General features: G+C 42.0%; 1 protein-coding gene across 1 annotated transcript in view; it reads left to right on the forward strand.

Moving 5' to 3' along the window:
• The first annotated feature begins 209 nt into the window (after positions 1-209).
• XK (X-linked Kx blood group antigen, Kell and VPS13A binding protein) overlaps positions 210-26,169 on the forward strand; it is a 42,103-nt gene continuing 16,143 nt past the window's right edge. Inside the window, exons 1-2 of the mRNA XM_059157671.1 lie at positions 210-1,167; positions 8,786-9,048. Of these exons, the coding sequence (XP_059013654.1) occupies positions 923-1,167; positions 8,786-9,048 (508 nt within the window). The 5' untranslated portion in view covers positions 210-922. The remainder of the gene's footprint in view (positions 1,168-8,785; positions 9,049-26,169) is intronic.

Here is a 26,169-nt window from a genome sequence, read left to right on the forward strand (position 1 = left end):
GGACAGGGGGGTGGGCTGAGCCCATCCTGATGTTCACAAGGTTGTCACAAGCTCAGTGAGTGAAAAGGAGTTAGTCCTGGGGCTGGCACACACTAGCAAGCAGAGGTATGCCTTGGGCTAGAAAACCGTTTCCTTATTAGGTCCTGGACTTCCCTCTGTGAGTTAGTCACAGTTACAGAGGAATAGATTGTGTAGGCAGTTTTTCTGGGAGAGCAGGCGTTGGCTCCTAAGGATTGTCTCTGATGCTCTTCAACCACAGCAAACAGCGTTTTAGACCGCTGTATCTGGAAGACTGAAGGGCATGCTTATGGGACCCACTGGAACGGTAAATCCTGGCTACAGAACTTTACACTTGTACTTGGAAAAGCATCTGTGTGGCCTGGGTATTTTTAAATGACCGGAAACGCTGGTTCTTTGAGGAATTAGGCGTTCCCTAGGCCCACAAAATACAGACTGGGATGAAAAGGCGTCCAGACCCGGATTCTGGGCCCCATTGGTCGCAGTTTTTCAAAAGGATGTGAACGGGAGCGCGGCCCAAGGGCTCTAGGACCCAGAGGCTGAGCGCGGGGCCAGAAGGGCCCGCAGCAGCCGTTGGGGTTGCGGCGCGAGCAGTCGCAGGACGCAGGTTCGCGGCCCGCCTGAGGACTGTCGCCGCAGAGACGCAGCGGGCAGTGTGGCGCACGGGCGGCGCACGGTGCGCGTGGGCGTGTCTCGGCGGGGCCGCGCTTCCCGCCCCACCCCAGCCCGGCCGGTCGCCCCCAGGCCCCGCTCCAGCGCCCCGGCCTCTGGGCCGGCCCGGTGCCCTCGGCGGGCAGCGCAGGGCGCGGGAGCAGTCGGGGCCGGGCATGCCGGGAGCCCCCCCCAAGGGGCAGGCGCCGCCGCTACCCCGTCTGCCGCCGGTGCGCGCCGCTGACGCGCGGAGATGAAATTCCCGGGCTCCGTGCTGGCGTCCGTGTTCCTGTTCGTGGCCGAGACGACGGCGGCGCTGTACCTGAGCAGCACCTACCGCTCGGGCGGGGACGGCATGTGGCAAGCGCTGACGCTGCTTTTCTCGCTGCTGCCCTGCGCGCTCGTGCAGCTCACGCTCCTCTTCGTGCACCGCGACTTCAGCCGCGACCGGCCGCTCGTGCTGCTGCTGCACCTGCTGCAACTCGGGCCGCTCTTCAGGTGCGTGCGGGCCCCCGGGTCCCCTCCCCGCTGCCCTGGCCGCGAGGGGCGGCCTTCCGGGAGGGGCGGGTGGCTGGACTGGGTGCCGGGCCCAGGCCCGCCCAGCCCTGCTCCTCGGGCCCCACCGTTCCAGTCACGCGAATGCGACAGAATCCGGGGAGAGTGGGAATAAAGCTGGGGCGGACCGCCTTCTTCTGAGGTTCTCGCGTATGAAATTGCCAATATTCAACTGAACTTGACCAACAGAAACGGTAGTTGCATATAGTTCGACCTCGTAAAATACAAGACTTCTCTAGGGTCGGGTGGGCTCTGGCAGGATTGGCTTGTGTCGTGACAAACCCTTGAGAAGTGTGTGGGCTAAATCGCCTTTAGAGCAAAAGCGTGTGCAGATTCTTTAATTTATCAAACACGTGGAGTTCCCTGTGTGCCAGGCACTGTTCTGAGCGCTCTACAAATACTAATTTATTTAATTCTTACGCAGAGCTCTAGAAATCCACGCATCATTCTCTTGGTGTGGAAACAGGGTTGTGGAAATACCTTCCGGCCCTGCCTAACTTAACAAACAACAGTCGTTGAAGCTGGAACACAGTGTGCCTTGAAGACACAAACTTGCCTGCGTTAAGAAAAAAAACCATTAGTGGCATTTCTGGAAATTAATTTCTATTAACACAAAGCAAGTAGAATGCATGGTAGTGAAGTAGACTGGCTTAAGGACCATGAAGAGAGTTTAAAATGTGTTGTGTTGACACCTTTCAGCCCTGCAAGGAAAAGCAAAACAAAGGATTCTTATCTGTATTAGAAAGCAAATTATAATACAGAATTTATTTTATTTTAAGATTTTATTTATTTATTTGACAGAGATCACAAGTAGGCAGAGAGGCAGGCAGATAGAGGGGGAAAGCAGCTCCCAGCTAAGCAGAGAGCCCAATGCGGGGCTTGATCCCTGGACCCTGAGATCATGACCTGAGGCGAAGGCAGAGGCTTTAACCCACTGAGCCACCCAGGCACCCCTATAATACAGAATTTAGACACAGGAGAGAGATGAATTGGAAGAGAGAGAAAGGCTAGAGCTCATCTGCGGGAAGATTCAGGTAGCCAGGAATCTTTCCCTACCGGTCATCTAGTCACGAATCTTTCCCTACCAGGCAGTATCTCCCCTGCCCCAACACACCCAGAGGCAAAAAAAAAAAAAAAAAAGTCCAGTAGCAAGATTGATTTGAGAGAGGCCTATTATAAAACTTTGCATTTCATATTAAAGACAGCTGTCCCCAGCTGACGCTCAGAATACTGCCCTGCAGCTCACACACAGGACAAACTGGGTGAGCAAGTCTCCCAGCCTCCAGAAGCCACAGAATCCTAGAAAGGAACAGAAACAGGTACACTAGCGGAACTAAAGCGTTGCTGCTGACATCTGAGAGCAAGGGAAGAGTTAGGAGGGAAAAAAAAGGACAGAGAGAGAGAGGAATTTTCAAAGTCGTGCAACTTGGAACTATTTAGTGAAGAGTTAGTCCTCTCTGGCCAAGTAGGCGACAGCATCCTGACTGTAATTCCCCCCCACCCCCACCCGCATTCAGTAAATCAACGAGATCTGACTTTGGGCAAGGCACTCATTCTTTATTAACCTCATCTGTGAAAAGAAAACTCATTGCTCACGATGTTTAAATGAGGTGACAGATCAAGGGAAACTGATAATTCTCAGCTTGTGCTACATGGTTTGCTAAGATCCCTCAGGATGCTGAATCCTCGCCGTGAAGTAGATGTCACTGTTCCCATTTTATAGATGAGGAATAGGACGCCTCAGACCATGTTCGCAAAGCTTCTTAGAAATTGAGTTCGGTTAAAAAAAAAGAAAAGGAATTGGGTTTGGTTAATTATGTTCCCCACACTATGAAAGAAAGCAAAAGAGTGTGGAGTACATTTTACCAATAGTCCCATCCTAAATTAAAACCGTTTTTGTTATCTTGGCAAAATCTAAGCAAATGACCTAAATAGCTATCCAGGTGAGTGATCTCTATCGTTACTGCCATTTAAAATCTTTCTAAATTCTAATAGTGACCCAAGACAAAGCTAGTGACGTGATACGTATAAAAATAGGATAGCACATATGAACCTGAGCTCAGGGAAATATGCCAGGTTGTAGAGAGTGGTAATTTCTGGATGACGGACTTATGGGCACTTTTAATTATCTCCTGGGAAATACAGAAAAGTATATCATTTTCCCCTTGTTATATACTACTCTACATTTGTCCATTTTTACAGTAAAAATATTTTAACTTTATTTTTAAAAAGGGTGGGTATTTTGAAGAGAACTTCTCAAGCTATATAAAAAGTTTCAATGCCATAAAAAGACCTATTTCCAGAAAATTCTGAGTGGGTCATTGTCTTCTTGGGGGAAAAACAAGATAAGACAAAAAATAAAGCACCGAACCACCCTCTTCTGTCAACAAGGACTCTCTCATTCTAATGGAGCTGATTTATTTCGAGGAGATATTGGGCCCATCATCTTAGAGCTGAGGTACACAAAGCATGGGTTCAAACCTCTTAGCTTCCAGATTAAGGGAAAAGTGATTTGCTGTTGTGTATTCTCAAGACTTAATGTCTTTTTAAAAAAATTTATTTGACAGAGATTGAGATCACAAGTAGGCAGGGGGGGGCGGGGGGAGGTAGGCTCCCTGCCAAGCAGAGAGCCCAGCCTGATGCGGGGCTCCATCCCAGGACCCTGTGATCAAGGCCTGAGCCAAAGGCAGAGGCTTCAACCCACTGAGCCACCCAGGCTCCCCAGGACTTAATATCTTATTCAAAGTTTTTCCTGCTGACAGTATGATTCTATTTTAACTCCCAAGGCATCAGCTTTACTTCAAGATCAAAATTATTTGCCCCAAAGGAGAGTTACGGTCTGTTTCTTTCCCCTCTTTACTGATCTGACTTACTAATAGTTTGAATTGTCTTTGGAAAATTTATTTTTGATTGGGTGCTAAGTAGCCAAACTCATGTTTTTGAATTCACTTAGTTAAACTGTACTGCATTACACTGTAATAATTACGGGCTAAATACTAAAAACTAGGCCCCACTCCTTCTTTCCCTTAGGAAAGCACCGGGAAAGCACCATATGTCATTTATCAGTCTTATATTTAAAACTGTAGTTGCTGCTTTTGTGGTTGTTTCCTTATTAAGGCTAGATTTGAATGATGTGATCATTGAATATTATCTTGAATTATTTTATTTTATTTTATTTTAAGGATGATCTTATTGCAAATGATAATGGATATTCTGGAAAACCAGAGGGGGGAAAAACACCTATCAACAGTAAAAAATGTTTCTCATCCTTTTACAATTATGTTAATTTTTCAAATTAATTGGGAGAAGAAATAAATATAAATGAATTTCAAGTTCAAGGAATTTTCCTCTCTTTTTATTTACTGGTATAGTGAGGAAAGTCTGGGTTTGTAAAAATGAAAGCTAAGAAATCCTAGTAATTTTTTACAGAACATTGCAACATGATTCATCACAGTATTTCTTTGTATAATAGGCTTTCAAAAGATTTTAAAATAATAATAGCCTATATTTGAAGAGCTTTTTTTTGTTGTTTGTGAAGTGCTTCTACGTACAGTATTTAATTCCATCCACTCTAAAACCCTGAGACCTGTCATTTTCTTTTTTGTTACATTTGAGAAATTGAGACACTTGGAGATTATGCAAGTGGCTTTTAAAAGGTCAGGTGGTGCTTTCTATGTAACTAGTTTGATTCTTGTGTAGCCTCACTGAGCATGTGTGTCACATGAAGACAACATGGTATGTTGGAAGTCAGAGAATTTCTTTTGGAAACATGTTTTTATTAACTGCTTTAAAGGGTCTCTGGTACCACAGATTATTTGTGGAGACACCAACAAGCATGGTTTCAGCTAAGAGATAATTTCCTTCCCCTATGATGCTTGAAAATGGGGTGAAGTGAAAAAAAATGGATCAGCCTGCTGATTATCTATGTTATGGGTTGGTAGACTATGCCTCACAGACCAAATCCCCACTACCTGTTTTTGTGAATAAAGTTTTATTGGAACACAGCCATGCTCATTCATTTAATGTATTCTATATGGCTGCTTTTGTACTGCAGTGGTAGAGTTGAGTAGTTGGGATACAGACTGTAACCTGCAAAGCCTAAAGTATTTACTCTTTGTAAATTCTTTACAGAAAATGGTTGCCACCCCTCAGTCTACATGATACTGAAAAACAGCCTTGAAAGATTTTGATGAAAATATTTAACTTATAGCTATATTTAGACAATCTCCCCCCCCCCCCAAAAAAAAAGAAAGGAAAAACCCTGCATTTGGAGTAATTGGTTGAGTCTTGCAGAATTCCAAGAAGAATGGTAGTTTTTTTCTTATCAGTTCTCTTTATCAGTAGTGGCAAGTAGGGGAAGTCTTAGGACCATACACACATTTATTAAACACCTACTATATGTAAAGCTCTCTGCTGAGATAAATTTATTAATTGGGAAAAACAGTGGATTGAGAGGGTGGCCACTTGGGCTTCAGGGCCACCTTTGTCATTAGCCATTCTGGAACCTTCTATAATCCCTATTGGTAGACCTTGAAGTTTCAGTTTGTCAACAGTTCAGTACAGGCTTCCTGTTTCATACAGCACCCTCCTCAGCATCAAGAGACTGGCTTTCTCCTCTGAACCTTTGTTTTCATACATTCACCTCTTAGCCTGTGCTGGTGTTTGGTAGTTTGTTTAGTCTTTAAAAATTCTAAGTTTGATTTTATTATTCAGGTAAAACATATTTGTTGTTGAAAGGACAGAAGAGCAGAATACAGACACAATTAAAAAATTTTAGAAAAACCTAATTTGACCGCCTAAAAAGAATTTTTACCCTTTTGTTGTATATCCTCACTCATATTTTTATAGCAGTAAGTTGGTAAATTATCTTTTGGGGGAAAAAGCCCTGAATTGCGGAGTTTCCTGGTTTCTGTGATATAAATATTCCCGTCATGGCCTATTTCAGGCTACCAGTTTTTTAACAACTGGCTCATGATTCCTAACTATTTAATAGTCTCTTGAGTCAGTATGAGTCAAATTAAGCACTCCAGTGTTTATATGTATGTGTGATTTATATGTTTTTATATATGTGACTTTTTAAATAAAAAATTGAATTTTCTATATGTATTCTATTATAATTTATTCCTTTCACTTACCAAATATAGTAAACATTTTTATATATTACTAAATGTATGTCTGTACCATCAATTTTAAGGATTGGGTAATACTTCATTGACTATATATATAATGATTTATTTAATTATTGTTTTATTTTTTTTAAAGATTGTATTTATTTATTTGACAGAGAGAGATCACAAGTAGGCAGAGAGGCAGGCAGAGAGAGAGAGATGAGGAAGCAGGCTCCCTGCTGAGCAGAGAGCCCGATGCGGGACTCGAACCCAGGACCCTGAGATCATGACCTGAGCCGAAGGCAGCGGCTTAACCCACTGAGCCACCCAGGCGCCCCAATTATTGTTTTATTTTGGAGCCCTTAGATTATTCCCAGAATTTTGCTATTGCAAAATAATGCTATGATTCAAATCTTTGCAGTAGGCTTTCTGAGTTAATATATGAGAAATATTTTGTAAACTGAAAGTGCTATGTAAATATTAATTGTGTTCATTAATATCCTCATTGTGTATATGTACCCTTTTCCATTTAGATTATGAGCACCTCTGTGAACGAGGCAGGTGTACCCCAGCTGTCTTTGCATTTCCCACAGCACTGGCAAAGTCCATCTGCATTCACCACATATTTGAGAATTAAGACGATGGTCAATTTATTCTGTCTTGTACTCCTTGTTGCATGAAGTTGCTAGGCCTCAAATAGTTCTTGTAGAAAAGTCAGTTGCATTAGCTGACCTTGAACTCATAACCTGTACTTCATTATTTTCAGTTGAACAGATTAGCCCAGGCTGTTTTACCTGTTTTTATGTATTATATCAAAGTGTCTTTGACCCCATTGAACAAAATGTACTAGACAAACCTGTCTTCCTCACCTTATCTCTCTTTCTCTTACATACACACATACACGTACCTTCTTCCTCCCAGGAAGAAACGAACAAAGACAGCAGTCACAAAATATGTCCACTTTGTATTCGTCAGAGAGCCTCTTGCATTTCCTTTCTTACATCAAGTTTTATTATTTAAAATTATAAATGTATTCTTGTTGCCATAGTGGCCTCAGGTGAGAGTACAAAGTTAATAACTTTCAATAAAATAGATGAAGCCATAAAACCTTCTGGCAGCATTATAAGGTTGCTATAAAAATGCACATTGGGAGAAAAAACATCCTTTAACGATTTTTAAACCTAAGGCCATGAGCATTTTTCTTGTTTCTAAGAAAAACCCATTTTATCCCAACATTTTATTATGAAGCTTTTCAAACATACAGAAGACAACTTGGAAGAATTGTACAGTGCTTACCACCTAGGTTTTATAGTTAACATTTTGTTTCATACGTGTTTCCGTCCCTCGACTGACCCCTCAATCCGTGTGTGTGGCTTCAAACTAAATCACGCACATCAGCACTCTACTTCCCTTTAGTATCCCTATCATTACCTAGAGAGGAAAATCTAAATTTAAAAGCCGGGTGCTGTGTTATTCTAGAAAGGTGACTGGTTAAGTCTCCATCCCTGGGGCAAGCTTATTCATAAGTAAGACATAGCTGACAGACCTCCAGACAGGACTGACTTTAGTCATGTCCCGTAAGGGTTTATGAGAGCGGAGAGCTAGGTAGTATATTGTGGTCTTATAGGCGAGTGCTAGATGGCAAACCACTCTCTGCTAGGGGCTCTCCCAACCATAGCTGCTGCTTTAGCTGAGGTGATATGGGGCATCTACTGGATGTGGAAAAAAAAAAAAAATATATATATATATATATATGCCTACATGTATCAGTACACACACAAACATACACACCCTTTTACTGTATTATTGCCATAGCAGTGTGGCCAAGTAGGTATTATCTCTGCTTTATAACTGAGGGAAAGGGCTCAAGGGTTAAATGACTTGCCCAGGACTGCACAGCTAGTAAGTGTCTTGGAGGGAAACTGAACATTCTTTTTTTTTTTTTTTTAAAGATTTTATTTATTTATTTGACAGAGATCACAAGTAGGCAGAGAGGCAGGCAGAGAGAGAGAGAGAGAGAGAGAGAGAGAGAGGAGGAAGCAGGCTCCCTGCTGAGCAGAGAGCTTGATGTGGGACTCGATCCCGGGACCCCGAGATCATGACCTGAGCCGAAGGCAGCGGCTTAACCCACTGAGCCACCCAGGCGCCCCGAAACTGAACATTCTTCTCTGACTCTGCAGCATGAACCGCTTCCCATTCCCTACTCCGTTTCCTGGCCTCGGAGGCCTTTGGTGTCATCTCTCAATTAGGTTCACAGTCATTTCCAGCCGACCTGCTGGAGGGCCACAGGAGGATTCACTTCATGCTCAGAACACCTCAGAGTGGATGATTTGAGAGAAGCATCTATCGTCCAGAGTGGCCAAGTCAAAGCTTTGAGAATCAGACTCATAAGTGTAAGCAGAGACAGAATCCCATCTGTCTCTGATTATCCTGACTTGCTGATTTGTTTGCAGGTGTTTTGAAGTCTTCTGCATCTATTGTCAATCAGGCCACATCGAAGAGCCTTATGTCAGCATCACCAAGAAGCGACAGATGCCAAAGAATGGCTTCTCAGAAGAAGTCGAGAAGGAGGTGGGCCAGGCGGAAGGCAAGCTCTTCACGCACCGGTCTGCGTTCAGCCGCGCGTCCGTGATCCAGGCCTTCCTGGGCTCAGCCCCGCAGCTGACTCTGCAACTGTACATAAGCGCCCTGCAGCAGGACGTCACTGTTGGAAGATGTATGTATATTTTTCATTTCCACCTCCATTCTGGGGTCAAAGCAGGGAGTTGAACATCAAGTTTCTTTTGTTTCATGTGAATTTCATGCATATGGGCCTTCCGTTCAGAGTCTGCATTCCAGTTACTAAACTGAAATCTTAGTTAAAGTAATAACAGTGTTTTGCTTTATGAATCTGCAGTTTGTGCAGGCAGCTCAGAAGGGTTCACCTGTGCTTCACTGTACATCAATTGGGGTGGCTCAAAGACAGGGAGCTAGAGCCCATGGAAGGTTCCTTCCCGCACATTGCTTATGGCCGATGCTAGCTGTTTCTGAGTGCCTCTGATCTTCTTTATTTCCTCTCTCTACGTGGGCTAGTTGGGGCTTCCTCCCAGCGTGGTGGCTGCTTTCAAGTGTAGTATCCTGGGAGCGAAAAAGGGCAGGTGGAAGAGTATCACCTTTTGTGAACCAGCCTCAGAAGTCACGTGACATTATTTCTGCTCTGTTTTCTTTGTTGAAACAATCAAAAATCCCATGAAGGTTCAAAGGAAAGGGAGGGGAGGAAAGCTCTGACTCTTGACAGGGAATGGCAGAGTCCTAGAAATTCATTGCCTTGACCATTTTGGAAAAAGCAGCTTGCCATTGGCTGAAAATACACCTGTCAGAAGCTGGGTCTCTTTGGATTTTGCCTCCATCGTTCAGTGGTAGTTCTAAACCAGCTGAGAGCCTTGGTTGTAATGGGTTCTTTGTCATGAATGATGGAATCAAGAGTACTCTCCTGTCTTCTTGAAGTTCTAATAGGTAGCTCAGCTTTTAAATGAACACATTTGTCTAACTGTTAGACTGTTCTTACATCATCAAGTTGAGGGCAGGTTTTGTTTAAGCCAGATTTAAAAAACAAAAACAAAAAAACAAAACCTCTACATGCCTAAGACACAAGTGAAAAACCTTTATATGAGGCAAGGAAATAACTCCTCCCAAATGTTATAGGTAAAGGAAAACCACATATTCAGGTAAGTCTTACTATATAGGTAAGCAAAAATGAGTTAAAGCCTTCAGTTGAAAGAATACATATTTAAGATAACACTGAAAATGGAATTAAAAAAATAAATCGCTATTAATGAATGTTACTCCCCTCAATATTCTCTTCTTTCTGCCTAGGACCCTCTAGGCTCACTAGTAAAATGGCTTAATTTACGGCAGGGTCACAGGGTATTTGCACGGCAGAGCTCATTCAGGTTACCTCAGAGTGACTGTGATTCTTAAGGTATGTCAGGATGGTAAGTTGAGGTCTTGATCCTTGGTCCACTTATGTTTATGTGAAATGCCTCCCACAGCCCCAGGCAGACAGTAGGTGCTCAATAAATGTAGCAGTATCTTTGTTTTCTAAGGGCTTGTAACCGGCATGGACACTGACCAAGGGGAGTCCTCTGCATGCCACTCTACCCTTTGCCCAGTTCTTGGTGTTTCCATGTGATGGGGACACAGCAAGAGAGCAGAAGTGGTGATAGCCCATTTGATTTTGGCCAGTTGATCCAATCATTTCCCTCAAGTTTTTTGAAAATGAAGATCGTCTTTGTTGACCTAAATGAAGAGGCAAGGTCAAAAATCCTAAAAAGAGATGAATTTATTTGGGAATAGCGGAGAAATTGTAATTTGGGACCCACAAACGAAAGGAAGCTGCAGGCAAATCCGCTGAAGGTTGTGGGTAGGCCGTCCTTCGGGGCGGGGAATGCAAAGAGGGGAGAGTTCAGTTGGAATCTGTTGGAAACAAGTAGAGACCAGCCTTAAAAATTCCCCGAGCAGACAAAACCAGTCCAGTCTTACAAACAAAGCTCAACTCCACTCATTTTGTGAGACCAGGCAACCTGGGCCATTTCTTGTTCATGCCTCTGGGAAATCATAAGCAAGTCTTTCCAAGTTGATATGAAGCAACCTCTGATTACTTCCCTATCATTAAGAAAATCACAGTATTATCAGTTTTGTTGTAAATCAGACACTATGAAAAAGCAGTCTCTCGTGCTTAATTTTTGTTTTCCTTAGGGCACAGGAGTGTGATTTTCCATTTCATGTCCTCTGGGTCTATTTTAGATTGAAGTCCTTTCACATTTCACCCTTTTGATTAAGATCTTTCACAGAACACATTGGTGATCAGTTATGTCCTTCAGGCATATTGACATTTTTGTCAAAACAGAGTTCTTTGTAGGTAGATTGTATGGTTTGTCCCATGGAGCTAAGGAAGGTTTTCCTCAGGTGTCTCTTCCCATGGAGCAGAGGACCATCCTCAGTCATTTTTCCTCACAGAGCTGAGGAGGACCCCATCCTCAAGTGTCTTGTCCCATGGAGGAGGGAAATGATATGGAATGTCAATGACCTCATTTGAACAATAAGAGGATTGAAAAATGAATCATCTCAGGTATGTCCCTTTAAGGTGGATGGCTTAGTTTCCATGATTATTTGAGTTTCAGGAAAAGCTTTTCAAAGGAAAAGAATTTTATTTTATACGTACATTTGGGAAGAAGACATTGGCTTATTAATACAAAACAGAAGAAATTTAATTCAAATTAAAAAGATTAAACTGAGGACCAAAAGCCCAGTGGTAGCTAGTGATTGAAAAGCAATTCTCAGTCAGTTTCCCTCCTCTTCTCGGAGTAGGACACTGGTTGCCCCTGCTGGGCAGTGAGGAGGTTTAGGGCTCTGCAGTTTTATAGAACTACTTCGACAAGGTTATGGATTTGGGTCTGCTGATATGCAAAACCTTGGACAGAAGCATTGAAAGTGGTGGACATAACTTTAGAGAGATTGCAAATTGTTTTGTTTTGCTTAATTTTTGCTACTTCAACCCAAGGAAGAAAGGCTCTGGTGAAAGTGTGCCCCCAACTTTTTCTGCCCAATATAGGGTTATATGTAGGTAGCCAGCCATAATTATAACCTTCCCAGTTCTGACGTGTTCTTTTAAGTTGATAGGACAAAGACCCTACATTAGGTATAAAAGCAGCAGAAAGAAGGATTTTTCTTATTTCGGTATCAGGGGTAAGGCAGCAATCCCTCCACATCCCTTTCAGTTGAAGGATAGTATAGAATATGTTTCTTCCACATAAAAATACATACCCGCTCTCTTCTAAGGATAAGGCATAATTGGGTCCTTTTGTCCACATTCTTTCCCTTGGGATGAAAGAAACAATCTCATAATCAGAAATGTAATCATTATTATACAGAGCACATTATAATCTGTTTGACTAGCATTGTGGGAATGATTATGCGAGCACTTTAAATTTTTATGGATCTGAAGTAACAAATGAGCTGATCTAGTATAAGTTAAGATTTTGGTTGAGGTCTGGGAGATCTCTAGGAAAAAAGTAAGTTTAACTAAGTTTCCATGTTTACCAGATATTGGTCAGTCCCCAGTGAAGTACCATTGAATGGGAGCACATTAGCTTCCCATTACAAGTCTTACTGCATTCCTGTTGCCCTGCCATAGGGCATAGAATCTTCTGGAGTCCAATAGGGAGTGAATTCATGTTCATCTAGGTCATATAAAATAGTATAGTTACAAATATTTATGGGGAGATACCCTAGAGTTTTGCCATTTCCATCAAAGATTTTTTATTTATTTATTTGACAGAGAAATCACAAGTAGGCATAGAGGTAGGCAGAAAGAGAGGGAGGAGGAAGCAGGCTCCCTGCTGAGCGGAGAGCCCGATTCGGGACTCGATCCTAGGACCCTGAGATCATGACCTGAGCCGAAGGCAGCGGCTTAACCCACTGAGCCACCCAGGTGCCCTCCATCATTTTTTTTTTTTTTAAAAAGGATTTTTGGGTAAGAGTCCAGCCCTGAGTGAGAGTATTGCATTATGAGGGGGGGAAGACCCAATCAATATGGGGGAGACCCATATTAACTACATATGGTAGTTAATATGAAAGTTTTAAATTTTCTGGCAGGACTGGTTTGTTATCGGGTCCAACCATTTCTGTCTTCCTGACACCAGCAGCTTTTAGATGTCCAATTTTTTCCTTTTCAGGGGCCAGTTGTTGTATTACCCTAGCTAATTCTCTTGGTTGTCACTAGGGGAAGCAGTTTTCTGGACCATGACAGAGGTTTGGTCTTTGAATCCCATAAGAGTGGCATTTTTGCAGAGACATCAGCAAGGTGGCTTTCTTTGGCTTCCAGAGAGTCAGACTTAAAATGACCAGGGACTTTAATAATAGCCAGGGGTCCTGGCAGGAGTATAGCATCAAATAAATTTTGGACGTAAGTAACATTTTAAATTTTGTCTCTGTTGGACTTGTACCTGAGGGCAGGTGTTCTCAAAGAGGCGGCTCAGGTGCTGGTGGTTGCCCAGGGCCCTCTGCACAGGCTCTGGGGTGATGCACATCTTGTGGTTGTTGGGGGCCTCCTGGCCCACCAGGTCCAGGATGTTGGCTGTCAGGTAGTTGAGAATGCCAGTGAGGAAGACAGGTGTGCCTGAGCTCAGGCAGTGGATTTAGTGAACTTTTTTTCGGTAGGAGGTCCATGTGGCTAATGGGGAGCTGTAGCTTGTTGCCTGATAGAATCAGGGAAAGCACCAGCAGGAATCCAACAATTAGAAATATAAATGGGCACCTGGGTGACTTAGTCTGTTAAGCGGCTGCCTTGGGCTCAGGTCATGATCCCAGGGTCCTGGGATGTAGCCCTGCATTGGGCTCCCTGCTCAATGGGGAGCCTGCTTTTCCCTCCCCCACTGCTTGTGCTCTCTAGCTCTCTGTCAAATAAATAAATAAAATCTTTTTTTTAATTTTTTTACAAAAAGAAGCATATAGTAGACAATAAGGGTGCTGACAAATCTCTAGGAACTCTGCATACAGCATAGAATGAAATATTGACATTCATAATATTTTCCCTATTCGAATTTAATCTATGGAAGGCTGAACACCTCTTTTGATTTGACTTTTTCTTATGCAACTAATCAAACTAACATAGCAAGTTGAGCTATTTTTTTCTAATTTTTTACGAGGTAAAAGAACAAATCTTATTTACTTCTTAGGGACCTCAGTTTTGAGTACAAAGGTGTTGTTAAGTTTTATTTCATTTTTCACTGTGGATTCAGTGTTGGAAGGTAAAATTGAAAATTTCCCAGGAGATTTGAGAATTAAGTATACGGGTGATTGTAGCTTGGCTATTTATTAAATAAAGTAACAATACAATATTTAAATAAACATACAAAAATCACTAACACATTTTTAAATTCAGGTTTCTTTTATTTTAAAGGGAATAATAAAAAAGGGAATAATCAAGGGCATGATAAAGTCATAAGAAAGTGTTACTGTGGTGAGATAGGGAATCTCTGCTATTTGCACAGATTATGTAGAAGCGAAGTGGGAGCCTCAGTAATGACCCTGAAGATAGTCAGGTTCTAATCCCTAAAACTGTGAATGACATCGTTGGGCCTTTAATGTAATCACAAGTATCCTTATAAGAGAGAGGCAGGAGGAGTTTTGATGACAGAGGAAGAAGATAATGTGAGGATTGCTGGCTTTGAAGCTGAAGGAAAGGGCCACCAGCCAAGAAATGCAAGGAATCTAGCTCTAGAGGCTAGAAAAGGCCATGAAAGGGATTCTCTCTTCTGAGGCCTCTGAAGGGAGCAGGGCCCTACTGACACCTTTATTTTATTATTTTTTAAAAAAATATTTTATTTATTTATTTGACACAGAGAGAGAGAGAGATCACAAGGCAGAGAGGCAGGCAGAGGGGGAAGGGGAAGCAGGCCCCCCGCTGAGCCGAGAGCCCTATGTGGGGCTCAATCCCAGGACCCTGAGATCATGACCTGAGCCAAAGGAAGAAGCTTAACCCACTGAGCCACCCAGGTGCCACCGACACCTTGATTTTAGCCCAGTGAAGCTGATTTCAGACTTCTGACCTCCAGAACTGTTAAGAGAACAAATGTGTATTGTTTTAAGCCACCAAGTTTGTGGTAATTTGTTATAGCAGCCATAGGAAATTCTGTAACAAGTGATTTTACTTCAGACAGAAACATTCTCTTTTTGGTACTTAATTAAAAAAAAAGATACATAACCATTTTTCATTATCTTGAGACTTGTGGTAGAGTCTCAGTCACATGTAGTCTCATTCATATTTATTACTTATAAGTTTTATTTTTTTATCTTATTTATTTATTTTTATTTATTTATTTGACAGACAGAGATCACAAGGAGGCAGAGAGAGAGGAAGGAAAGCAGGCTCCCTGCTGAGCAGAGAGCCTGATGCAAGGCTTGATCCCAGGACCCTGGGATCATGACCTGAGCTGAAGGCGGAGGCTTTAACCCACTGAGCCACCCGGGCGCCCCTACTTATAAGTTTTAAGCACTTGCATTTCATAGAGGAAACTGGGGGGGGGGTAGATTGTGAATTTCTGTCATTTTAGCAGAGTTCGTGAATACAGTTAGCCTAGCTTTTATTCAGCTACATAGTTCCCTTATACATTTAGCAACATGGCAGAAATGAATACATTCATCTATAAACCCATAGATTTAGCCTCTTCATAGCATATACAAATAAGAAGCAAAAGTATATAAATAAAATTATGCTTAGTAATGAATGTTTTAGTATTCTTACTTGGAAATGACCTAGATGTCCATTCTGTGTCTAATGTTTCATAATATTGGTCAAAGGTCTGCAGTTATCTAAAGATTTTGGAAACACTTTCAAGGTGACACACTACAAAACCTCATTACTGTGGAAATACAAGTTTGTCAGAACAGTGATTCAATTTTCTTAAACATAAATTGATATTTTTGTAATCTTAAACATTCTGTAGGTAATTCTAGCCCATGTGATTATAAAACTGTGTAAGTTCAGCAAAACTATACCCAAGAGGCATAAAAATGTATGCTTGTATTATATTTCACAAAAATACATATCCGAGAAATCAGTTGTTTTCGTTAAACCCCAAATATTATACTAGTTGAAATTGTCAAAGATTTACATACATTCCATATAAATTTGAATTCTTAAAATACATTTTTAAAGTCTAACACATTTAAAATATTTGATTTCTGCATTTTAGGAAATTTTGGTTATATTCCATTTATATAAGCAATTACTTATCTGCATATACCAATAAGAACAGAGGTCCTCTAAATTAAGAAAGAGACTTTATAATCTAATATATTAATACCATCTTAAGGTAAGAAAATGTCACACATTCACACAGTCAGTGGTGAAGGCATTTCTGAATTACAGATATAGAAACATATAGCTCCGGAGAAACAGCTTCAATTTTACAATTTTAACCATGGATCAAGAGTAAATACAGAAACAAAATCTTCCCAGTCCAGATTTCAAAAGCTGTTTCCCTCCCAAAGGGCATGAAATTCTGAACTGATTTAAGCTTAAAAATAGACTAATAAACAAAAAGACTGACAAACCAGATTCTCTGTTGCCTCTCTCCCAGCAGGGGCTGGATCTCTATAAACCATGAGTCCATGTAAAGAGATCTCCAGATGGTCAGATCCTCAAACCAAATTCCCATCCATTTCTGCCAACCATGGGGAATAACTTAATGGCCATAAATGAAAACAAAACAAAACAAAACAAAACAGAAATACATTAGTATAGAGGGAATTTTTAAAAAAGATTTTATTTATTTATTTGACAGAGATCACAAGTAGGCAGAGAGGCAGGCAGAGAGAGAGAAGAGGATGCAGACCCCCTGCTGAGCAGAGAGCCTGATGTGGGCTCGAGTCCAGGACCCTGGGATCATGACCTGAGCTGAAGGCAGAGGCTTTGACCCACTGAGCCACCCAGGCGCCCCTAGAGGCAATTTTTTAAAAGACAGAAAAAGGCAGAGTGAACACAGTTCTGTTGGCGCTTTGGCTTCAGCTAGGAGAGCCAAGAAAAGACACTCCTGGGCTTTAACTCTACATGAAGTACATTCTCCATGAAACATTTACCTGCCTATCAGGCATCTCGTTGTGAGTTTCAAGGCTGTGAAAAGATATTTTTCAAAAGGTAAAATCATGTGTCACTTATATAGATATGGATACATGTTAAAAGATTTTATTACTTACAAAGGAGTGGACAGGTGTTAAAAACCACTTCAAAAGAGAACAAAGGGATGTTGATTAGGAACTTTGAAATAAAGATATCCTTGGGAAATAAAACTGTTTTTTTGCACCATGGGAGGGGAGACCATTGAACTGCCACTGGACCATGTGCTTTGTATGCTTATCAGTGACCTGACAGCCTATATCCTGGAGCTAGCAAGCAACAAGGCCCGTGACCTTTGCCTCGCAATATGTGGAGTGAGCAGTGCCAGACCTTGAGCTTTACTACTTCCTTAGGGATGGGACAGTCTGTCTAACTAATGATATGTCCCAATTCAGGAAGAATTGCTGATTCTGGTGTTCTAGAGCCTGGCGAGGGCCCTCATGGCCTCATCCACTGGCCGGTCCCCTCACAGTTAAGGGAGCCCAATGCTACTGCCATCAGCAAGTGCTATTAAAGGATTTGACTCCATGGGTATGGTTCTGCCTCTTCTCAGTTTCTGTCATTTTGAGTTGCAAGTGTCTGTCAGGCATCATCACAGTTTGAAGATTTAGTTTGCAAGCAAGAATGGATGTATAGCCAGGAAAGCTAAATCTGGGGCCTATAGCAGGCTTTTGGATACCCTGAGCCACTTTCCCTTGGCCCTCTCGATTTTAGCGCAGCTGTGGGGAAGAGTTCCACATGCATTGCCAGCATCCCACATCAACCGTGAGTCCCAGAACACACTCTGGTATTCTCTTTTTCTGCTTCCAGGTTTTCTCCTATGCCGGAGAATGCAGTTCAGATATAGATGAGAAGTATGGGGGAACACTGTGGGGCCACCTGCAAACTAAAGGAGATGGTAGTCAATAGATATAGCCTCGGCCTCTGTCATTAAGATAGATAATTTGGGGTCCAAACTGTATAGTCCTCTGTGGATCGCCAGAGACAATGAGCCCTGGTTGCCACAGTGGTAGCTGGCTTCATGTAGTCTTTATTAGCCCTGCTACTTTCACTCCTTCACTTCACTTCCCACACTTACATCCCAGATGATCCACGTGCATCCAAATGCTTGCCTCAGGCTCTGCTGCTCGAGAGTAGTCATCTGAGTTGGTAATTTGAACCAAAGCAGGCCAGGCATGTGCAGCTGTGGAAAAGGCCACTAGAGTCCTCCAGCGTACAAGTTCTTTCAGAGGCTGCAAGAACCGAGGGGCAGGTGTGTTTGAGGTTTGTACGAGAGAGTGAATGAAGTCGTACACCAAAGATTCTTAGAGAGATGGGGGGAAATAGAGGGTTCATTTGATGTGAGTGCTTGATAAGAATAAAAAAAAAAAAACAGTCGTAGTAGTTCTTAGACAAGTGAGTTGAATGGGTAGAAAATGGTGGTTTAGCATAGGATGTTTCCGGAAGTGGTCTCAGAGATGCTTCTAATTCATCTCTCCTGTTTCATTTCTGCTGTATCTGGGGAAAGGCTGAAGAGGCTAGGGTTCACTGGTCTAATTTTGTAATACGGTTCTTTGAACTTTGGTAACCTAACCTAATTGTCTTCATTTTAATCAGGTCACTTCCCAGAGATGTGCCTTGGCTGGACAAATTGTCTAGCTTCAGGAATAAACTTCCTTAATGTATCACCTATTTCCAGGGCCAGCTGTGTTTTATGAACTAATCTAAAGATAACAGTTATAATTCATACATTCTTAGAGACACGTGGAAGGAATATTGAAGGATAGCTCTGTGTGTGTGTGTGTGTGTGTGTGTATGTGTGTATAGTGCTTTATATAAGTTTATACGTTTCTGCCACATCTCAGTTTTTTGCATGTGTATACACACTCACATACTCATATGCACATATGTACACACATACACAAAATAGAAAACTTCAAAAGGAGTCTCAAAAGAAACACCAAAATGTTAGTTTTCTTGAGATAGTGAGGTTATGGGTTATTTTTTCTTCTTTCCAGTTATCTGTGTTTTTCATGCTTCCTCCATGAATGCTTATTAGTTCTGGTTGGGGTTGGGGAGAGTGGTCAGGCCTGATCTACTGGTCTACCCACGGGTCTTTGTCTTGCTCATTTGTGCAGTTTTGCACTTATAGGTTCTCAATATATAGTCAATGAATGGTGAAAACTAAAGAGCAGGGCAATTGTATTAATTTCAGTTTTACAGAAGAAAAGGGAGAGTGTATCATTTAAAACATTGCAATTGCAAATGAAAGAAGTCCCGACTAAAAGTGGTGTAAAATAAATAAAAATATGAAAATTAAAAATATATGTAACGTTAATATATATCACCTCACCTAACACATTCAGAGGCAGAGTGATCCCATGGTTGGCTGACTTACTGGCATGACGGTGTCATCAAGGACCTGGGGATCTTCCACCAGTGTGTCTGTTTCCCCTTGTGATTGCAAGAGGACTGTGTATTCATAATATATTGCTGCATAGTAAACCACCACAAAACTTAGTGACTTAAAATAATGACAGTCATTTCTTTTGCCCATGAACTTATAATCTGGGCAGATCTCTGCAGGGTCAACTTATCTCTGCTCCTTGTGGTATCAGCTGGAGCAGCTTGACTGAAGGCTGGAGAATCCCCTTCCAAAGTGGCTTAGTCACGTGGCTGGCAGTTTGGTACTCCGCTATTATTCACTTAGCTGGGGTTGAGGGCCCGACGCCTTCCTTAGTTCTTTTCCATGCGGGCTTCTCCTTTGCTCCCTCACAGCATGGCAGCTGGGTCTTAAGAATGACTATTCTAAAAGACATGCAGTGGAAGCTTTCTGTTTCTTAATATGTTCGCCCAGAAACTGGCAGTCATTTTTGCCATTTATCAGTTACCAGACCTCAGGTTCAAAAAGAGGAGACACAGACTCTACTTCTCAATGGGAAGAGTATCAGAGAATTTGGCTGCCGTGTTTTAAAACATGTATAGGTTGTTATAGATCTAGACAACACATGTAGGCATGACCCAAGTCAGGGAGAAAGAAGAGAGAGGTTTCTTGCTGTGTGTCTTTCTTTATTGGGGGGGAACACCTTTTCTTTTTTTTTTTTTAAGATTTTATTTATTTATTTGACACAGAGAGAGAGTTCACAAGTAGGCAGAGAGGCAGGCAGAGAGAGAGGGGGAAGCAGGCTCCCCGCTGAGCAGAGAGCCTGACTTGGGTCTCGATCCCAGGACCCTGAGACCATGACCTGAGCCGAAGGCAGAGGCCTAACCCACTGAGCCACCCCTGGGCACCCCAGAACTCCTTTTCGTTCAGCAGAATTCTCGGGTTTCACTGGGCAGACATAGGTCAGGCTAAACCAGTCTCTAGCCACAGTACAGGAGTTACAGATGCCTCTAAGGTATAGATGCCTTTGTCCCTGAAGAACAGTTGGGTGGGGTCTGGAATAGATAGACCAACTTCATCTACTGAACCCTGTGAATACAGCATGCAAATATCATTTTTTTTTTTCCATTTGCAACACAAAATTGTAAGAGGCTGGCCTACACAACTCTTGATTTACTCCAGGAGCCAAAACTGTGAGCATCTTCCTTGAACATGTGGGAGGGTTAGCCTGTAATCAGAATTAGACTTCTGTCTACAGGGAAGAATGGAGGAAGGGTACCAGTTAAGTGGAAGGCCCATCGTGTGGGCAGCACCAAGGTTCAGGAAGTTTAAGGGCTCAAAGCCAAGACTGAAACCCAGGATTTTGGATGCTTGGCCCATTGTTAGTCTTTCAGCCAACACTGCTTCTCATGGAGATGGAGAATGTAAAGAGGTAGCAAGGATTTAAGAGGCCATCATGTCTGACTTTGTACTTTATGAAGAAATCTCGTCTTCGGTGTCCCTTAAAGGTGGTCCGCCAGCCTCTGCTTGGTTATGTTCGGCAGCAGAGCTCTCCGTCCTCAAAAGGCACCATTCCATTGATAAAACTTCCTTGTTAGTATATTCTTCCTTGTATCATAAGTTAAGTGGGACTTTTCCTTTTCTCGCAGAAGACAACAGGGCCAGGAGCTGAATGTGCCACATACAGGAAAAAAAAAAAAAAAAAAGCCACTAAGACTTGGTCAGATTCCTTTCTTCAAGATTTTCCAAGTGTGACAAACCAGCCCTACCACAGTCTGCCCCCATATCCCACTCTCAGATTCTATCAGGAAATACCTTTGGGAAGGGGTGAGAGAATAAGGGCTTCTATAATATATGTGGTAAGAAGCCACTCCCACTCTTTCCCTCCCAGAAACCACCTAAAGTGGAATTTCAAGATGCAGAGTGCTCGCAGCATGGGTAGTGGTGAAACACTTTGTTTCGTGCCTTCTCAGCTGGGAACCCACAGGCCCACCCCACTGCTGGTCTCCTGAAATAGTTCAGGGTGTGTACCCTGGAGTTTGGGAGTATTCACAAGCGTAAAGACTGAGACCTGATTATGATTTGTAGATTTTGGAAGGTGGGAGACTTGAGGGAGCAGCCCCTGGGGTGAGTAGAGACCAAGGTACCATATGCCAAGAAAGGGGACAAGAGGGCTCCTTGATAGACGCTAGCTGCTGTAAGTGGCCCAGACCACCTAACACATTTATTGTTGCTCATCAAGGTTCAGGTCAAGTGGGCAGTTCTGGTCTGGGCCAGCCAGGCGCATCTTGGGTCATTTGGGAGTGACTGATGGAGGATGGCTGCCCTCGGAGTGGCTCACAGGGGCTGTACTCCCTGTTTCAAGGCTTGGGGAGGAGTCAGACCACGGAAAACTGCAGAGCTCATGCGATCTGGGCTCAGAACTCGGACACCATCACTTCTTCCACATTCTCTTTCCACAGAGCCCAGTTGAGAGGAGATTGGGGGCAAAAATAAATCCCTTCCACAATAATACCCCACCAAGCTGACACTACTAAGTAGAGATTTTTCATAGAAATCAGCCTCCTCTAATCTTCAGCCTCATGGTTAGACCTGGTTTTTTCCCACTAAAGCAGCACTAACACATCCACGCACCCTCACTTCATGGCAGACCTCCAAATAGTCACAACACTCTCGTCTCCTTTTTCATTTCCATTCTCCAGATCTTCCATTCATTTCTCTAATGGAATGCATTGTAGCCATCAAGGTTACTGTACTCAACATAAAATCTGGCTTGTCACTTCCTTTCTTAAAACACAGCATTCATAATTGCATGTGATGTTGCAGACTTATTTTGGCAAAAACTGATAGCAGTGGGACTATGTTTTATTTTATTTTGGGGCTTTAATCTGAACTCTGTGGTTTTATTTATGTGCCCAAATGATTTTAGCTTCAGGAGGAGCCGAATAATGCAATTGGTTTATATGGATGGATATAAATTCTCCCCCCCCCCTTTTTTTTTGGTCATACTGAGAGTGGCTAAGCCAAGATTTACCCATCTGTACCTGTACAGTGTATTTTTAAATATATAAAGGTAGGACTTGATGTTCTTTCTTGTTCTATTTCCTTTTCTTGGATTCACGCCCAGGGTATCAGCCTGTTGAGATCATTTTGAATCACGATTCTCTTGTCTTCCCAGTTCTGTCCCAGGTATATGTGTATGTCTTCAGTGGTTGACAAGAATGTGAGATTAGGACAGCCCCAAAGCCACAAGCCTCAAGCTCCTTGACAAATGCCCTTTAGCCTGAATGGAAGTAGTGAAGAGAATCAGTACGGATGGCTTATCCAGGTGCAAATCCATCTAACTGCACTCATGTTAGCATATGACTAACTGTGACTTCCCCACAAGGATGTCATGAGGGCTTTTTTCGTGTTTTTCTGGCGGCCTGGTAAAAACCACACAATGTCTGCACCATCTGCCCACTTATTAACTGCAGGTATTTTTTTCTTTGTACATTAACTTAAAATATTGGTATTATAAAATATTAAGACATACAGACAGGAGTGGAGAATAATATAACAAACACCCACATACCTCCTTGCTTCCTTTATCAGATATTCACATGACATGTTTGCTTCAGAATTATGGTTTTTTTTCTCTTTTAAGAAATAACATATTAGTGTAATTGGGACACCCTGTGACCCTTGTCATGATTTCAGAGTTTAGCATTCTCTTGAGGATTTATAACTTAATTGCATTTGTACTGTGTCCATAAATACCATATATTGATTTTGCAGGTCTTTAATCTTTAGCATTCTGCAAACATCATCTTGGAATTTGCATTTTTTGCTCCACATAATTAGTATTTTGAGAACCCTGCATGCTGATGAATGTAGTGCTAGTTTATTTTGTGTGTGGTTTAAAAGTGGTCTATTGCAGGCGACAATTTTCCGTAAAGGGACAGATGGTAAATATTTTAGATTTTGCAGGCCATCATGGTCTGTGTCACTTATTCTTTGTTTTTGTATGTTTTCCTGACCCTTTAAAAATGTACAAAACCTTCTTAGCTCTTGGGCTGTACAAAAATAGGACTCAGTTTGCCAACCTTTGTTCTACATATGACTCTAACACTATTTTTCCATCTTCCTTTTGATTTTATATGGCCTCCTAGATCTCAGGTTCTTTTCTGAAGCAGAAGTCACAATGACTGTGTTGCTCACCTCCTTAGGAGGGTAGGAAGACAAGGCAGAAAATGAATTTGAAAGTGCTTTGAAATGTTACAAAGGCTGTTTTATTCCTTTCCTGTCTTCTTACTTCCCTTTTCTATCTTGTCCTTCCTTTTTGCTGGCCCAAGTAGGCTCTGAATTAAATTTCCGTGAAGAGATCCAGGAGCTCACTGAGAAGCCTAGATGGTCAAGATACACACATGAAGATTGTGTGAGGCAGCTTGGGTTTGGGGAGGTCTGAGCCCAAACCGCGGAGTATTATATTCTTACTGGAGGTTTCCCCACAGCTTTGGAGCATCAGTGCTGCGAAATTCAGGGGGCATTTTCATTCTGGGCAACCTCAGAGCTGAAACACAGCTGGTACTTTGTTTAAATCCTCTGGGACTAAGGTCAGGAGCTTGGGCTCATTGCCTGTTCTACTATTGAATAGTGCAACTGAGCTGACCTCAGAGACCTTTTGTCTCTTAATTTATAAACTGCATCTATCAACACAGGCTCCACAGGAGTGTTGTGAAAATTAAATAAGACAAGCAGAAAACATTGGCGTGTGGTACGGGCCATTGGTTAGGATGCTCACTAGAGGTTAATTAACTATATTATTAATTGTTTATTTATGGAGGGCTCCCTTTTAGAGAAGCTACACTAGATAGCAAGTCTGTAAGTGGTATATGCCCTTTTTTGGGTATAGTATTGGTAACTTTAATGGATTTTAATTTAATGAAAATTTTAGCCTTATATAAGCTGATTCAAATGGGTTTGGATTCTGTGTTTTGGCTCCTTCTCTGGTCTTGAGGCAAACAGTGAGAATTAATTTTTCTTCATGGGAAGGTATTGCTAATGAATTTATTTTTTTTTAAGATTTTATTTGTTTGACAAAGACAGCAAGAGAGGGAACACAAGTAGGTTGAGTGGGACTGGGAGTGGGAAAAGCAGGCTTCCCGCTGAGCAGGGAGCCCCTTGTGGGGCTCGATCCCTGGACCCTGGGACCATGACCTGAACTGAAGGCAGACGTTTAGTGACTGAGCCATTCAGCCACCCCTGAATTGAATTTCTTTAATAGATAGACACCTATTCATATTTTTAATCTCATCTTTTGTCACTTTTGGTAAGTTGTATTTTTCTAGCAATTTGTCCATTTCACCTAAGTTACTGAATTTATTGGTGAACGTTGTTAATAATATTTCCTTATATGTTTGATATCGTAGTGATATAGCCCCTCATTTCTGATACTGGTAATTCATATTCTGTCTTTTTTTCCTTGATCGGTCCAGCTAGGAGTTTATCAGTTTTGTTGATTTTTTTCAAAGAACCAACTTTGCTATGTCTATTTTTAAAACTATTCTAAAATAAGAAGTTTAATTTGAGAAAAATATGCCTAAATAATAGCATTCCTCATACATTACTGCCAGAAACCCCTTAAGCACATGTTTAAAAGCACTTGGCCTGGTGAGAGGCATGTGAACATACTAAAACTATTCTAGAAAGGTGAATTGAATTCACATTCATGTTTCTTAAGTGCGACATATTCAGTCCTTCCTTGTCCTCTGCTGTCAAAGATCACCCTGATCACAGAGTGGAGGAAAAACAGGTTGGCTAAGGGCTGGAGATTTGCAGATGGGCAAGGGAAACATGTAGAAAGGGTCAGACCTAGGGGTGCCTGGGTGGCTCAGTGGGTTAAAGCCTCTGCCTTCGGCTCAGGTCATGATTCCAGGGTCCTGGGATCCAGCCCGGCATCCGGGCTCTCTGCTGAGCAGGGAGCCTGCTTCCTCCCTTCTGTCTCTCTGCCTGCCTCTCTGTCTGCTTGTGATCTCTATCTGTCAAATAAGTAAATAAAATCTTAAAAAAAAAAAAGAAAGGGTCAGACTGGCTCTCACAGCTGTGTTAAAATGTGGGTAATAGTCTTTGGTATCGCTGGCCTTTTTTTTTTTTTTTTTTAATTAAGGCTGATTCTGCAGTTTTTCAGCATGTAGGAGACTGAGAAAGATTTAGAGAGCCAAGCTTTATATTTCCAGAGATAAGTAGTTTTTAATGCTTGGTTCAGATTGGAAGCTATATCTGGTATTTCTAATTGTGCCTCAAGAGACCTAAAAGTAATTTGGAATCAGTGGATAGAATGAAATTGAATTTTCTCTAGGGAAAATAATATTAAGCAGAAATTCAAAGCATCTTGTAACAAGGTTATTGTAGTGGCATATGTTCATTGTGTTTAGGAAAAAGTAAGACAATAAATTCATGACTTCAGAACTTCCAAGAATTAGCTACTTCGAGTTGAACTTAAGGACATGCAGTTGTTACTGTCTGCTTCTGTGAACATTTTCTGAGTTGTTATGGTGTATGTGGACGAGGATCCAAATGTCAGGGTTAATTAAAGGGACTGCATTTGTGTGTGTGAGTAGGGCAATGAATTATCTAGTAAGAATCTAGAAAACTTACTCTTTGATTCAAAGTTTTCTTCATTTTTAAACCCTTTAGAAGTACATTTGAATGATGTTAGCTAGTGCTTAGTAAAAAGGATGGTAATATATTGAGCAAAGAGTTGGTTAAATAACAGTGACCGGCAGAGCAAATGTGCCATGAAACTCAGTTAAAACAGTTCAAAGGAGATGGAG

The sequence above is a fragment of the Mustela lutreola genome, chromosome X (assembly GCF_030435805.1).
Source record: "Mustela lutreola isolate mMusLut2 chromosome X, mMusLut2.pri, whole genome shotgun sequence".
NCBI classification, from domain to species: domain Eukaryota; kingdom Metazoa; phylum Chordata; class Mammalia; order Carnivora; family Mustelidae; genus Mustela; species Mustela lutreola.